At 39.8% G+C, this 14,588-nt stretch overlaps 1 protein-coding gene across 3 annotated transcripts in view; it reads left to right on the forward strand.

Moving 5' to 3' along the window:
- Positions 1-14,588, forward strand: part of TSHR (thyroid stimulating hormone receptor) — a 61,883-nt gene that overhangs the window by 44,062 nt on the left and 3,233 nt on the right. For all 3 annotated transcript variants that reach the window (XM_074148977.1, XM_074148978.1, XM_074148979.1), the window contains one exon: positions 5,535-5,612. In XM_074148977.1, coding sequence (XP_074005078.1) covers positions 5,535-5,612 — 78 coding nt within the window. The remainder of the gene's footprint in view (positions 1-5,534; positions 5,613-14,588) is intronic.

The raw sequence follows: 14,588 nt of genomic DNA on the forward strand, positions 1-14,588 counted from the left end.
TCCCTCTTCCTAACACATTATTAAGGTCCATGAACTGCATCACTCTTGCAGGCTTCTGCTAAGTGGTGCTCCTGCACCAATGTTTATTTCTGCAAGGAAATTAGTGAGGAAAGAAGATTTTTTTAGACATATTTCCAGTGAATGGCAAAATATATTTGTGATGAGCTTTTACAGAGCTGTCTAAATTACTGAAATGGAAAGTGTGCAATCTCCAAATCAAATTACAAAAATAAATTCCAAAAGAATATATTTACTTTGGTACACACTCTCAGGAATCACTTACAATGCTAGCTCAGAGTCAAGATAAACAATGGTGTAGAAAAAACATAGGATGAATCCTTAATACTGCTCATTTACCAATGCATCTCTTTTGCCTGTTCTCCCTTTCGCTAACCTTCATTTCATAATCCAACCGGATGCATAGATACATTAACATGTTACATGTCCAGAGCCCATTTAATACTATAGTGGTGATACTTAAATGTGTGGCCAACGTATTACTTTTCTCCTTGTTTGTTGAGCTCTGCTGCCTTATTTTAAAATCAGAAGCTGAAAGAAAATAAGCAGATACTAACAAATAATCCATAATTCCGTAATCCAGTGAGGTATTACAACTAGGAACTTTAGTAAATTTACTTGTTTTTTAACTGGTTGATCCTTTGGAAGAAAATTTTGCAAAACCTCCCTTTTTCCCTAATCTGGCTGTTTATTCTTATTCCATCACTCCCTGTTCTGATAAAATTGGTTGTGGGACTGCAGTAAAACCTTATCAGTGAAATAATCCATTTAAAAAAAAAAACACTGATAAAGGTGTGTCCAGCTACAATATGGGGAATTGCATGAACGACCTTGGACTATGGAAGAAGAGAAATAGAAATCTTTTACACTGAAAAAAGAAATCTATGTGGAACTACATGTTAGTTAGTTGAAGTGACTGGTCAGCATTTTTCATTCATATCTTTTACACCCAGAAGAAAATACACTTTTGGTAAAAATAAAATACTTTGCAAAATGCCTTCAGATCTTTCAGCATTTTTTTTTGTTTTTCATTTCAGCTGAAGATTTTGGATATTTTGAATATTCAGGATTTTGCTTTTCTTTTGCTATCTCATGCTTTCCACATTTGCTCTGTATCTCCAATCTGGTGTCCCTAAAGAGCTCCCAGAATGCCCTCAATAATTTAACTTTCATACTTTTGTTTATTTTTAAGGAAGTTTTCTCATATATGCGTATTTCTCCTTTTTGGAGCCTATAGTTTGCACTGTACTCTTTGGCTTTCTTGGTCCTAACAAAGTTACTGAATATCAGTACCTGGTGGTTGCTTTCATAAAACAGACTTTAGACTGTAACTTTTTGAAACAGAGCATGCGTGCTGCTCAAGCTGAAATCAAAAGTTGCTCTTCCTCATGCAGACCCTCTAACCTGTTGCTTTATGAAGCACGCACTGATAATGTCTGAATGCTCAGTATCCCTGTCATGCCCTGACATGACATTGTCCTGTTTCACATAGCAGCTGAAATGTCCTATTACTGTTTCACGTCCTCAGAAAGTCCTGTTCAGCATACTGCACTCGTGTTGTTTTCTGGTGGGGCTGAGACTTAATGCAATATTTTCCCCACTTACCCCTGGATCTTGAGTCCACAGAGGCTTTGTATTAGTCACTGACAAAGTTAGCTTACCGATCTGATCTGATTAAAAAAAAAAAAGAAAAAAACCAAACCAAAAGGCTTTTTTTACTTATAGCACTATGAAACCATCAATGTATCCTACTCCAGATTCAGTATCGACTACTCCAGATTTCCTGCGTACTTTGCATGGGGGTATTCATGTCTATCTGATTGCCTTCCACCAACTTTCCAAAATGACTATTATTTTAGTGTCCCCACTGAGGATAGACATTCCACTTCACCCATGTGATTTCCAAGACTTCCAACATTTGTTTAGACACGTGGGTGCCACTGTTGTGTTTTTCTTTTCTGCAGTGTATTTAAATGACTTTCTATACCATTTAGCTATCAGTAGCAACAGGATTAAAGGTGCTCTCAGAAGGAGCTTACTGGCTATACATGAAGTTTCTGTGTCAAATTAGTATTTACCCAAGTCATTCTTTCCATTTATAAGAAGTACCTATGAAAATAAAAGGGCTTAAACAACTGAAATCAATCAGCATCAGGAAGTTGTACTTTCTGATGGGCCTGACTCATCTATGTGAAAACTGGCAGCTGACACTGCCGCCCCTCCTTCTTAACACATGGTTATGAACTCCAGTCTCCAGCTGGCAGTTTCTATTTGTAAGTTTGAAGACTTTTATCATGTATTTAAACTATTATATTTCGGGTTTATTGCTCAATATGCTGTTCAAGTATCAGGGGAAAATATTTCAAAATTGGACAAGCAATTATCTGGTTGTATAATAATATCTAGTTACGAAAGCAGAAAGGTATTATTAGGTCAGGCAGGTTTTTGCGTCCTTCAGAACTACAACCTAGATGTTGAAATCTCGGATTAATTATTAGCTCTTGCTCCGGTTTTAATTTTTGTATTAGTTTTGCAGACAAAATCATGAGGCAATTTGCAAACTGAAGCAAATACTCACAACAAAAGTGAGTAGGTTGTCATTTACAGAATATGAAAGTCAGTTCTCAGAAAACACAAATATCAGGTGATACTAGAATTCCATCTATTTCCAAAGAATAAAAGCTAATTTCCAACAACAATAGCTGAGAAGATGAAGTAAGCTATTTTCCTCTGTAAGAAACAAGGCTTTAGGCACGGGTAATGTCCAGTGAATAACATTCCAGAAGTGTTACTCTGGCTTGGCTCCCTAAGACTTTGTGCTGTGTAACCCAGCCAAAGTGCCTTTACTTCTCATTTCTCACTATGGTGATCAATATAAGCTCATATCCAGTGAATGTTATGGAAAATTTGCCAATGACTTCAACCAGGACAGCATCAGAATCTCTACTTGATTTTTTCCACACCAAGAAACAACTGCTCTGACTCTTATTTTTACAGCTAAACCCCAGTTCAGCTATCTGAATTTGAAAGACTCTTCCAGCACAAAGACAAAATAGTGGCCTTCTGCACTTTTCTGAGTCAATTCAGTTATCTCCACAGCCACCATCTCAAATGGTGTTTTTGTTAAGAACTTACAATTAGGAAAGGTTTGACCTTTTTGTCTTTACCACTAGCTGGCACAATGGGCACAGCCCACAGCAACTTCATGAACACCCTTTGAAACCTGTTGTGACAACAGTTCTGTTGTAATTTTTGCCTTCCTAGGTACATCACAAGCTAGCTTTAAACCACTTACGATAGTTATACTACCAAACATCCCTCCGTGCTTGAGGTACTACTGCCTGCAAAAGTAGTATCCAATTCTTTTTCCTTTCATTTAATTTCTTTAATAGATCCAGCCTGGGCATCTTATAATTTCTGTGTCAACTGCACTGTGAAATTTTGTGATTTTTTTTTTTTTAAGACAATAAGAATTTTTTAAACTGTGATTATATTTAAATTCTGAGCAATGTCACCTGGCTTCACTTGGGCAATATTGTTGGTTTTCTCCTGTTTCTCTCTTTTGCTGCTGATCTCATCACTGGGAATTTTCTCTGAATTTTCTTTTATCACCTGCCCTGTGAAACATGACGTCCATACGGCAATCTATCTGCAATCCTTATTTCTGTCTTTTAGTTGGACTGAGGACCACATCGTCTTCTCTTGGGCAATGCTTTATGGTCATTATCTGTAGTTATCTTCTTTCTCTTCCTTCTTGCATTACAAGGCCTCCACCAGCCCTGTGCCGTTGTTGGTGAAATGTCGAGCAATCCTGACGCTTGCTGTTGTTGGGCCTGTGCCACCCACTGATGTCATACTTATGTCACCATGAGTTCCTCTTCCTGCTTTTGCTGAACCTGAGCTACGTATAATATTGCGGTCTGTGACCCTGTTGTTGCTCCTAGTCTGTAGCCTCGTGCTTTCATCTGCAGTTTGCTTCTGGGGCCATTAGACTTTACCTTTTCCACTATACAGAAATTTGATAAAATTTATAAATGGGGTAGTCGCAGGTGATATGAGTCTCTTCTGCCCAGGCACCATGCTCCTTCAGGGCCTTTACAGCGTTGATCATTTTGCCATCATTTCATCAAGGGGAACATACATTCCCCTTGAGAACTTTCCTTGTTCTCCTCCTTAATGGGTTGCATTGCACTTCTGCCCCGAAGCACAGTCCTGCAACTCGACCATCCCCTTTCCTGCCTTGGTTCAAACTTCTCTCAGAGGTCCTTTGTCATCATAGTACAGAAACAAAACGTTTGGACTGTTTTGTCTCCTTGCTTATGTAGTGCCTGTCAACCAAGAGAGCTAGAGGCTCCTCCATGCTCCTCCAGGGACTACTATATTTGATAAATTATACTTAATCCCATCACAAGATTTCAATTTCCATCTAAATTAAATTAAAAAGCGTGACTAGGTTTGATGCCTGCAAGCTGTTTCTCTTGTAAACATTGTGACAGAAGTTGATTGAACTAAGTAAAAACACAACCTAGGGTTTAATTGCTGGCTTAGGGAAAGAATTATCGCAGTAGTATCCATGTGTACATATATATATAAACACACACACATATATAGTTTGTATGTATATATCACAACCTAATCTTCAGTCTCTTTTCATTGCTCAGCTAATTCAGATCACAGCTTGGGTTATTTTTTTGAATGTTCAGTAGCCTTGCATTGCTTGTCTTTAATCATGCAACTTTAACTCAACTCTGTAAATTCCCTACTTCTTGAAGCCACACTTTCTTATACATGAGTTTCCAGAGTGATGGGAATTAATGTTCGTCCTTGATTACATCAATCACGTAATGACAGGAGAAATTTGCAGCGTTCTATATTTCAGGAAAGTGTTGGCTACTCAGGAAACCGTTCCCTGTTTTCCTAAGACTTTAGATTTTTTAATTTTTTTTACCTACGTTGTATATTATTTTTTCCTTCAGATTTAGCCTCCTTCTCACTCTTGCTCCTCTTATAACAAAACTTCATTATTAACTGTTGACCTGGGCGGGGGGGCGGCTTCCACTTGGCTATGGATATTTTAAAGCATTTTAGAATGTTATTACCAAACTCAAAACAAAGAGGGAATTATTTTCATGTTTGTTCATGATGTATTCCTGTAAGTATCATGCAATTCCCCATACCTCATTCCGATGAAAATAAAACGATCTATTTTGCCTCATACTTACCCGAAGATACAGTGTGTATGCATTTGTCTTTATGTGTATGACAGAGAGAGAAAAAGAATTTGGAGCAGAGGTAATTTACTTTGATAATTCATTAGGTTTTTATTTGTTGAGGAATTTAATTTATTTTCAAAATGGCAAGCCTGTATTTTGTGCCTTGGCTTCAATATGTTGTTGGGATAGCATGGCCCTTATACATACTGCTTTTGTAAATCTATTTAGGCAAGTAAACTGAATATCTTCTGCTTTAACCTACGAATAACTATTTCCAAATCACTGTTTTGTTTGTTTCTGCAGCTATCTGCACAAGAACAAATACCTGGAAGTTATCAATGACGATGCATTTCTGGGAGTGCACAGTGGACCAACGCTACTGTGAGTAGGAGAAAATGAAGCAGAGAAAGCTTTAAAAATAATGCTGTTTTAGATTGCGCTTTCTTTCCAACCATTACTAGCAGCAGAGGAGCAGGGATGGGAATGACATGTTTACAAAAAGAATACCAGCAACAAAAGTTGTGCTTTAGGGAACTGATTTAAGAAACGCTTGCATCTTACATTAGAAATACTGTTCCTATCAATAGTTCTTCTGAAAGATTCTGTACTACAATCTGTCTTATGAGCATACAATTGTAGTACAACTGTAATACAAACTAAGGACTCCAGTAGCACACATGGAAAGGAAATTGAAACAGAGATGGAAAACCATTTTAGACAGAGTAAAATTACTTCTCACGGAATCACGGAATTGTCAGAGTTGGAAGGGACCTCTAGAGATCTAGTCCAACTCCCCTGCTAAAGCAGGATTTCCTATAGCACATTACTCAGGACTGCATCAAGGCGCTGGCAACTACTTCTGGTGCTGTCTTTTCTCCTTTCTCATGTAACTTGAGTTTCAGTCTGATTTTATAGTCCTCCAAAGAGCTCTTCGCTAAAATTAGGAATCACAATACAGAATGAAACAAAAAAAACCAACTTTAACAAGTATAAGAACTTGTAGAAGAATCATATTCCCTGACTCAGATCATGTAACATGTAACGTAGTGCATAGAACTGATCACTGGGAGAACTGAAGGGCTGGAAGTGGGATTCCCTCCTCCACTGAAAAACCAGATGGTACTGGTTTTTACACTACATTTAAGGATTCCTTTTACTTTCTGCTTTTCAGGAAACAGCGTACTTATATCAGAATAATGGTGCATTGTTCACAGAAGGAATCCTAGTAGCTAGCTATAATAACAAAAAGGCGCAGAAGACATTATTTTTCTCCCAGAATCATTCCAACTCCAGAAAATCAGGCTAGCCACCAGTGACATAGCAATCTGCAGTAGAAGTTGTATTGGCCATAACCACTTTATGCAAAGAAGAGTTGTGTCCCTGCTGTGCAAAGCTGCAACAGACCTTTGATGGCAAGGTTGTCATCAAATCTCTGATTCTCTCTTTCCCCTGCATTTCAAGTCAGATGTATTGCAAAGGCCTGTGTGTGAATGGTAGCCTGTCGTCTGCTTCAGTCATCTAAATTACTCTGTCTTGTGGGTGAGGAGGAAAGATCTGGCTGAGGGCCTACCTTTCAGGGCCTTATCATTCCTCCACATCACCCTCTACCACAAGGTCAAATGGAGTTATAAGCAGGGTCCTTGGGAACAGGGTCTGAGACCAGTTCTAGGGAGTATCAGGTTTTCTTTTCACTGGCTTGAGGAGAGAAAGAAGCACAGACTATTCATGTAGTCATACTTTTGAAGCAGATACCTTACATAATTGGACATTGGAGGGGCAGTTTGTGTGAGTTTGGCCGTGCTCTCAGACCACCTAGTTAGATGGTATATTTAAGTAGATATTAAAAAGTTAGGCAATTTTTTAAAAAAAAATGCAGTTTGCAATAGCAGAGGAGTGTGATCACTGAATAGAGGAGATCAGATGCCAATAATTCTGATTCCTTTGTCACCGCTGTATTTCAGATGTATGTGGATGTGTACTTAGATTGTTCCTTTTAGAAAACTATTTTAAAAGTATGACAGTACATTGCTCTTCACCTGAAAATGAAATCTTGGCTAGGATTCAGCAACTCAGTGTACCTGATTTAGTAAATGCACCAACAAGAGCTGCTGCCTAGAGCACAAGTACAGCAAAGTACAACAAAAGTACAATCAGGCTCATTATTCAATTAACTTCCGCAAAACATACAGTCCAAATTCAAAACATTACTAACTGTTGCACAAGATACATGTGAGTAATTAATTATCTTTAGAAAAAAGAAGTGCTCTTTAAAGCATCATTTCCCAGTCTAGGAATAGGTCCTACCTTAGGAGGTTCTGTTCTGTTCCTGCCACTGGGCACAAGCATGTCTTCGAGCAACAGGAGCACTCTGTATTCTGCTAATCAAATAATGCAAATTTGTAAAATTAAAGAATCTTTCAGTAGATAGAAATAATATTTGTAGTCTAAGCCCATCTATTATATATTTTATGCTTTTTAAACTATTGTAGTATTGCAGTAGTCAGAAATCTGTATATGATTAGGTAAAAAAACCCAATGGTACTATCACAGAATCACAGAATATTTTAGTTGGATGGGACCTTTGAGATCATCGAGTCCAACCAACAAAAAAAACCAAACCAAACCAAAACAAAAAACAAAAAACAAAAAAAAAAAAAAAACAAAAACAAAAAAACCCACACCAAAACCAAAAAAAAAACCCCAAAAATCCCAGAACACCAAACACCAAAACAAAACAAACACCCACAACCACACACCACCCCACCCACAAACTGACACAAACCAACAATCTCAGGCACTAGAGCATGCCCTGAAGTGCCATGTCTACACGTTTCTTAAATACCTGTACTATGTATGCACGTACTGTGATGCATTCAATTTCATTTTCTCAATTATGTCTTTTAAATTCTCATTATTACTTGATTTCATACTACAATTGCATGTTTCCAGCTGTGAAAAACATTATTGACAAAAGCTGTTATGCCTTATATCTAATTCTGAACTTCTGACTTCATAAAAACAACAAAAAATTAGACCAAAAAATAATAACCCAGAAAAAAAAAATGAAATCTAAACAGCTAAATATCTGTTTAACGCTTGTATCATATATACGGTTGGGTCAGAAAACAACATCTCTTAAATCCTAAGCTATGTTTTATTCCCACATTCATCTGAAGCTCTCCAATGTCTCTTCAACTTTTAATCTAATGCGTGAATTCCATGTAAGGTAAGTAACAACCTGAAAATGTCACATGAGACTTACAAGAAAGCATGTGAGAAAAAAAAAAAACCGCTAGCAAGCCACAATGTTAAAATTGGCTGAGTGCACTTTGGTTGCTGTTACGCTCCACGGCGTAGAGCTCTACGCTACCTCAGACAGACCACGTCCAGTACCTGAGCGAGCTCTAGACCACGGCTACTTAAATGCTAAAGTCTGATCTGGATCTAGGCTAGAAGGGAATTTTGCTAGCACTTTACCATCATCCCCAATATTTGTCGTCTCCCACAAGGAGTGTGACTGCCTGCTTTCCATACCAGCCTTTGTAGGGGTTTGTTAAAGGCCTCGTGGAAGTCCCAGGAGACTCTGAGCAGATCTTAACCACAGCACTCAGAGGGGTTTGTAAGGCAGGACTTCCTTTTACACAAGCCCTTTACATGCTGACTTCCCCCAGGCACATCATATCAGTTGGCGGCTCATTTGCTGCCTTCCAGCAAGGGGGTAAGTTACCTCTTTTACCAACTCAACTGCTTCCTCCTTGAGCTGCATCAGAACTTTTTGGTGAAAACCATCCAGTCCCTGTGACTCGTTGTCATTCACAACCTCTTTTATAGTCACTTCAACATTTGAGACAGATTCTCTTGACAAGTCTATCAGATCTCTTGCCCGTTCTCTTGTGTTTCTTTAAGTGTGACAGCTGTAGTTTGGCAGTAGTGGCAAGAGGCTCTTCTGTGCAATGTATACATTGCTGTGTTTAAACAACATCTTAGTTATCAATATTACTAGATATTAGCGAGGCTGACGTAACTGCAGTCAGTTCCCATTTTTCTGAGCGCCCCAAATCAAGACTGATCGCACAATGACACAGAACAAATAAATCATTTAGGAAAATGTGTCTTCTGCATGAATGCAGACACAGATACTATAGTCTGGCAAACTCTAACTACTTGGATTCACGTTGCTCTGAAGATTAGTAATTATTATTTAAAGTCTTTTCAATCCTATGCTTTCTAGTTTGAAGACAGCTGATGTAGTGCTTGAAGTAGATTGTGAATCTGAATAGATAATCATCAAGACTGGATTTGCAAAGTAAAAAAATCCATGTCAATCCCACCCTTTTTTTCTGGCCAGTTGACACACTCTTTGTCGCTAATAAAGCGTGGGCCTAGGTAGGATAACTAAGAAGTTATCTTTCCCAGGAGACAAATTATCACCAGACCCCTAGGAGGCTTTTCCACTTGCAGTAGCCGTGCTACACAGAGCTGTTATGGTTTGAGAGAGCCCATAACAATCTATTGTCGTTAGACAATTATTCTATCACCCGATGACCCCTCCCCACCCAGAAAGGGGAATCGGGGAACACAAAGAAAACACAAAGGTTGAAGTATAAATAGATTTAATAGACTAAGACTAAATAATTAACAATAATACTAAAGAACCAGTATTAATCCCGATACTGATATAAGATATACAGGAATTATACTCAGCCATCTATATCAGCAGGAAGCTGTGCACTCCCAGCAGTGGAAAACAAGTATCGGACACTGCGAGCGCAACGGCTTCAGGAGGAAGGGAAGGCCTCAGGGCTCCGGCACCGGGGCAAGGAGTTGTCTGGACCACCGCCATCAGGGAGAGAGAGAGCTACGCAGCAAACTTTTCTAATTTATATTGGATGTGACGTTCATGGTATGAAATACTCCTGTTGGCCAGCCTGGGTCAAATGCCCAGGCCTTGCTCCTCCTTGTCCCTGCACCTGGCAAGGCTCGAAAACACTAACCTTGAATCCCACAGAGCCTGGCTGGCTATAAAATAAATATTTTCACAAATTCAGACACTAGAGTCTTCTAAAAGTGTAATTTTCCCCAGCATTAGAAGAAAAGTTAGTCCTGTGTCTCTCAACCCAGGACAAGAGCTCACAAGACCTCTGCCAAGGTGGCAGAGACCATGGCAGCAGTTTAGGGACTTCCCGAACTGGGGATTTTGGAAGCTTCCAAACTTCTGAGCCGTTGTGCTAAGTAGGACCCATGGATGGGACCAACCATCTGTTGTTAGTCCTGCAACAGGATTAATCCTAAATCAACTAGATCTTTAAGGCAGCTGTGCCTGTATCTTCTCCCCAAGCACCCCAGTTTAAAACAAGCAGAGTTTTTGAAAATAAAAACTGCAATGCCTATCAATGCGTAAGCCATACACACATACATAAAAGACTTCAAAAGGTTCAGTAAGATAGAACAGAAATTATATAGTCTTATAACTAATTCTTCCAAGCTCTTTCTTCTCACTGAACAGATCTTTCTTTCAGACTTTTTAACATCACTTGATGACACTCTTTGAGTTGCCACAGGCTTTGCACGTTCCCCTCTGCTCCCTGGGAAATTGTTTCCACTGCCTGAGCTCTCCTTCTGCTCGCAGCTCTCCAGGAGCTCCCTCACCTGCGCACTCAGGGCCCCAGAAAGGCTCTGCTGCTGTTCCCAAGGCACAAGCCCTTGTCCCTCAGGATGTTCCTCCTCCCAGTCATTTCTGATGGGAACGTGACACAACCGTGAAAAAACCCAAAACAAAAAAGGATATTGTCCTTGTTACCTTGCTATTTGGCCTTGCTATTTGCCACTGAACCGTGGCACTGACTTTCACAATTCAATGATGCAATTTTGGGAAAAGATAATACCTTTTCTCATTTTTAAGTCTCTTACCTCACATTCTTAGGTGCTCTGAAACTCGTCTCACAAGAGTGAATAATCATTCCCAATCACCTTCTTTATAATATGTATGGCCTATAAAGTCTCCTACTGCTTCCAGTCCTAGCTTTTCCCAAAAGTTCTTACCTGCTCCTTATTACTTCATATATAATCAATTTGATACTTTTAATCATTCTTGCTGTAGCTTTCTGTGCTCTTATCTTCTGCGTACTTACAGAACTGCATATAGTATTTAAGATGCAGTTATATTAGATTTCTAAAGGGAAGGTTTTCTGTTCTATTTTCTATTTCTTTCCTAAGAGTTCTTAGCATTCTATGTCCCATCAACATTACTAAATAGCAATGACCTGACATTTGCAGAGAGGACTCCAAGATCCTTCCAGAGCGCTAGGTAAATTAAACCCCATTGTCATCCGTGCACAGTTAAGATTGCTTTTTCCCTAATGCACTTTACATTCATCAGTATTGAATCATATAAATTATTTTACTCCTCAGTCACTTAGTATTGCAGGATCCTTCTGCTTCTTTAGACAATCAGTTTTAGCTTTCACTACCTTGTGTTATTTTGTGTCGGAAACAAGCTTTGTTGCAGCTACTCTCATTCTCTTTCCAGACTGTTCGTGACCATTTCAGCAGTACCAGCGCTCACATAGCCTCTGCTGCAATGATGTGTATATTCAGATACCAGTTCATTTTCCATTCTTCCACTAGCATGAAAATTTATGATCTGTTTCCAGGCTTTCCCCCCCCACGCACTATTTTTTTAATTAAAGGGGAGCCATCCCCCTTGTCACGTAAGAGATGAGTTACCTCACCAGCCCTTGATACCTGATTTTGTCAAGGCTTTTCAGAAATTCCAATTCATTGTACAAACAGGATCATCTTTCTCCATATGCTTTGCCAGAACATCCTCAAAGAACTCCCAAGACTTTGTAAGGTGTCATTTCCCTTCCAAAAAGTCTTAGCACCTCCCATCATACAGCATTTAATCATGTTCCCTTCCTGCAGGTAGCTGCCACCACCATGAGGACTTGATGGAGACCCATGGGGGTTGCTGAAAGGCCAGCCTTGTCTTGGTAAGATCTAGTCTCAGATCTAGTTTACCAAGAGGTTTTGCTTTGGAAGGAGAGCTCTATAAAATAAGAAAATTGGTGAAAACCAAAAAGGAGCAGGCCACTAAATTGATTAAGGGACTGGAGCATCTGTCATAGCAGGACAGGCAGATAGAAATGTTTAGTCTGGAGAAGAGTCAAGAGAATCTTATTAATGTGTATAAATACTTGGGGCGAGGGAGATGGAACTGGGAAGACGGAGCCAAGGTCTCCTCAGTGGTGTCCAGTGATAGGATGAGAGGCAAAAGGCACAAACTGAAATACAGGAAAGTCCATTTCAACATAAGAAAAAACTTGTTTACTGTGAGGGTGGGTGAAATGCTGGAATATGTTGCCTAAAGAGGCTGTGGAGTCTCCAGCCCTGGAGATACTGAGAAGTCAACAGGACACAGCTCTGAGCAACCTGCTCCAGGTGACCCTGCTTTGATCAGGGAGGTCAAACTGGACGACCTGGAAGTTCAACTATTCTGCAATTCTTCAAAAGATAAAATGATAGCAGGCAGCATTCAGAATCTTCTAAGATCTAATGCAGGGACTTGGTAGAAACATATACTACCTATCAAAAAGGACTCCAGAAGAACAAAAGAGGTTTAGGTGGTTGAAATCAACTATTTGTAACATATTCCAGTAGGTATGATAGCAAAGAAGCTACTAGGAGTAAAAAAGCCCTTCTACAGAAAGAGGAAACAATTTCTAACTCAATTTAAAAACAAATACAAGCACATCAAAAGAAAGAAAGAAAAAAATAATAAACCAAAGCAGAGCAAACCCAAGTGTTTTTGAAGTAATTTGTTTAAAGCATAAAATTAGCAATAATTTTCTTTTAGGTGCAAGAAACCAGCCAGTGGGTGAAACTTCTAGAGAGATAAGAACAGCACTCCTGGGGAACAATGCACAGAATCATAGAATCATCTAGGTTGGAAGGGACCTTTAAGATCATCGAATCCAACCATTAACCTAATACTGACAAAACCACCACTAAGCCATGTCCCTAAGCACCACCACATCTACATGACTTTTAAATACCTCCAGGGATGGTGATTCCATCACTTCCCTCGACAGCCTGTCCCAATGTTTGATAACCCTTTCAGTGAAGAAATCTTTCCCAATATCCACCCTAAAACTCCCCTGCAACTTAAGGCCATTTCCTATCACTTGATACTTGGGAGAAGAGACTGATCCCCACCTCGCTACAGCCTCCTTTCAGGTAGTTGTAGAGAGCAAGAAGGTCTCCCCTCAGCCTCCTTTTCTCCAGGCTGAACAATCCCAGTTCCCTCAGTCACTCCTCATAAGACTTGTTCTCCAGACCCCTCACCAGCTTCATTGCCCTTCTCTGGACACACTCCAGCACCTCAATGTCTTTCTTGTAGCAAAGGGCCCAAAACTGAACACAATATTCAAGGTGCGGTCTCACCAGTGCCAAGTACAGGGGGACAATCACCTCCCTGGTCCTGCTGGCCACACTATTTCTGATACAGGCCAGGATGCTGTCGGCCACCTTGGCCACTTGGGCACATTGCTGGCTCATATTCAGCTGGCTGTTGACCAACAGCCCCAGGTGCTTTTCCGCTAGGCATCTTTCCAGCCACTCTTCCCCATGCCTGTAGTGCTGCATGAGGTTGTTGTGACTCAAGTGCAGGACCCAACACTTGGCCTTGTTGAACCTCATACAGTTGGCCTCAGCCCATCAATCCAGCCTGTCCACATCCCTTGGTAGAGCTTTCCTACCCTTAAACAGATCAATACTCCCACCCAACTTGGTACCATCTGCAAACTTACTGAGGGTGCACTTTATCCCTTCATCCAGGTCATTGATAAAGATACTAAACTGAACTGGCCCCAATACTGAGCCCTGGGGAACACCACTTGTGACCAGCCACCAACTGGATTTAACTCCATTAACCACAACTCTTTGCTGTGGTGAATAGAAAAAAGCTAATTATTTATTATTAGGGTGTTCATGATGAAAACATTCAAACAATATTCCTACACTAGAACCCTTTTTACAGGTTTACTTCTTTAAAGAGTATAACTCTGAGAAAATATTTTGACTTCAAGTGTCAGTAGAAGAGGTTTTAGGACAACACAGCAAATGGGTGGAAAACACTAGCAGGACCAGATGACATTCACCTGGCAGTTCTAAAGGAAATCCACCTCACCCACAAATTGTGCAACGTATCTGCCGAGGTGCAGTCAGAAAACACAGTAAGTTTCATTGTGACCTATTGGGATATTTCAATAGAAAGCACTGTAATTACTAAAACAATGTTCTTCATAAACTGCAATTAAAATCTCTCTCAGTCCACCCTGAAACTCTCAGAAAATATTA

The sequence above is a fragment of the Numenius arquata genome, chromosome 6 (genome assembly GCF_964106895.1).
Source record: "Numenius arquata chromosome 6, bNumArq3.hap1.1, whole genome shotgun sequence".
NCBI lineage: Eukaryota > Metazoa > Chordata > Aves > Charadriiformes > Scolopacidae > Numenius > Numenius arquata.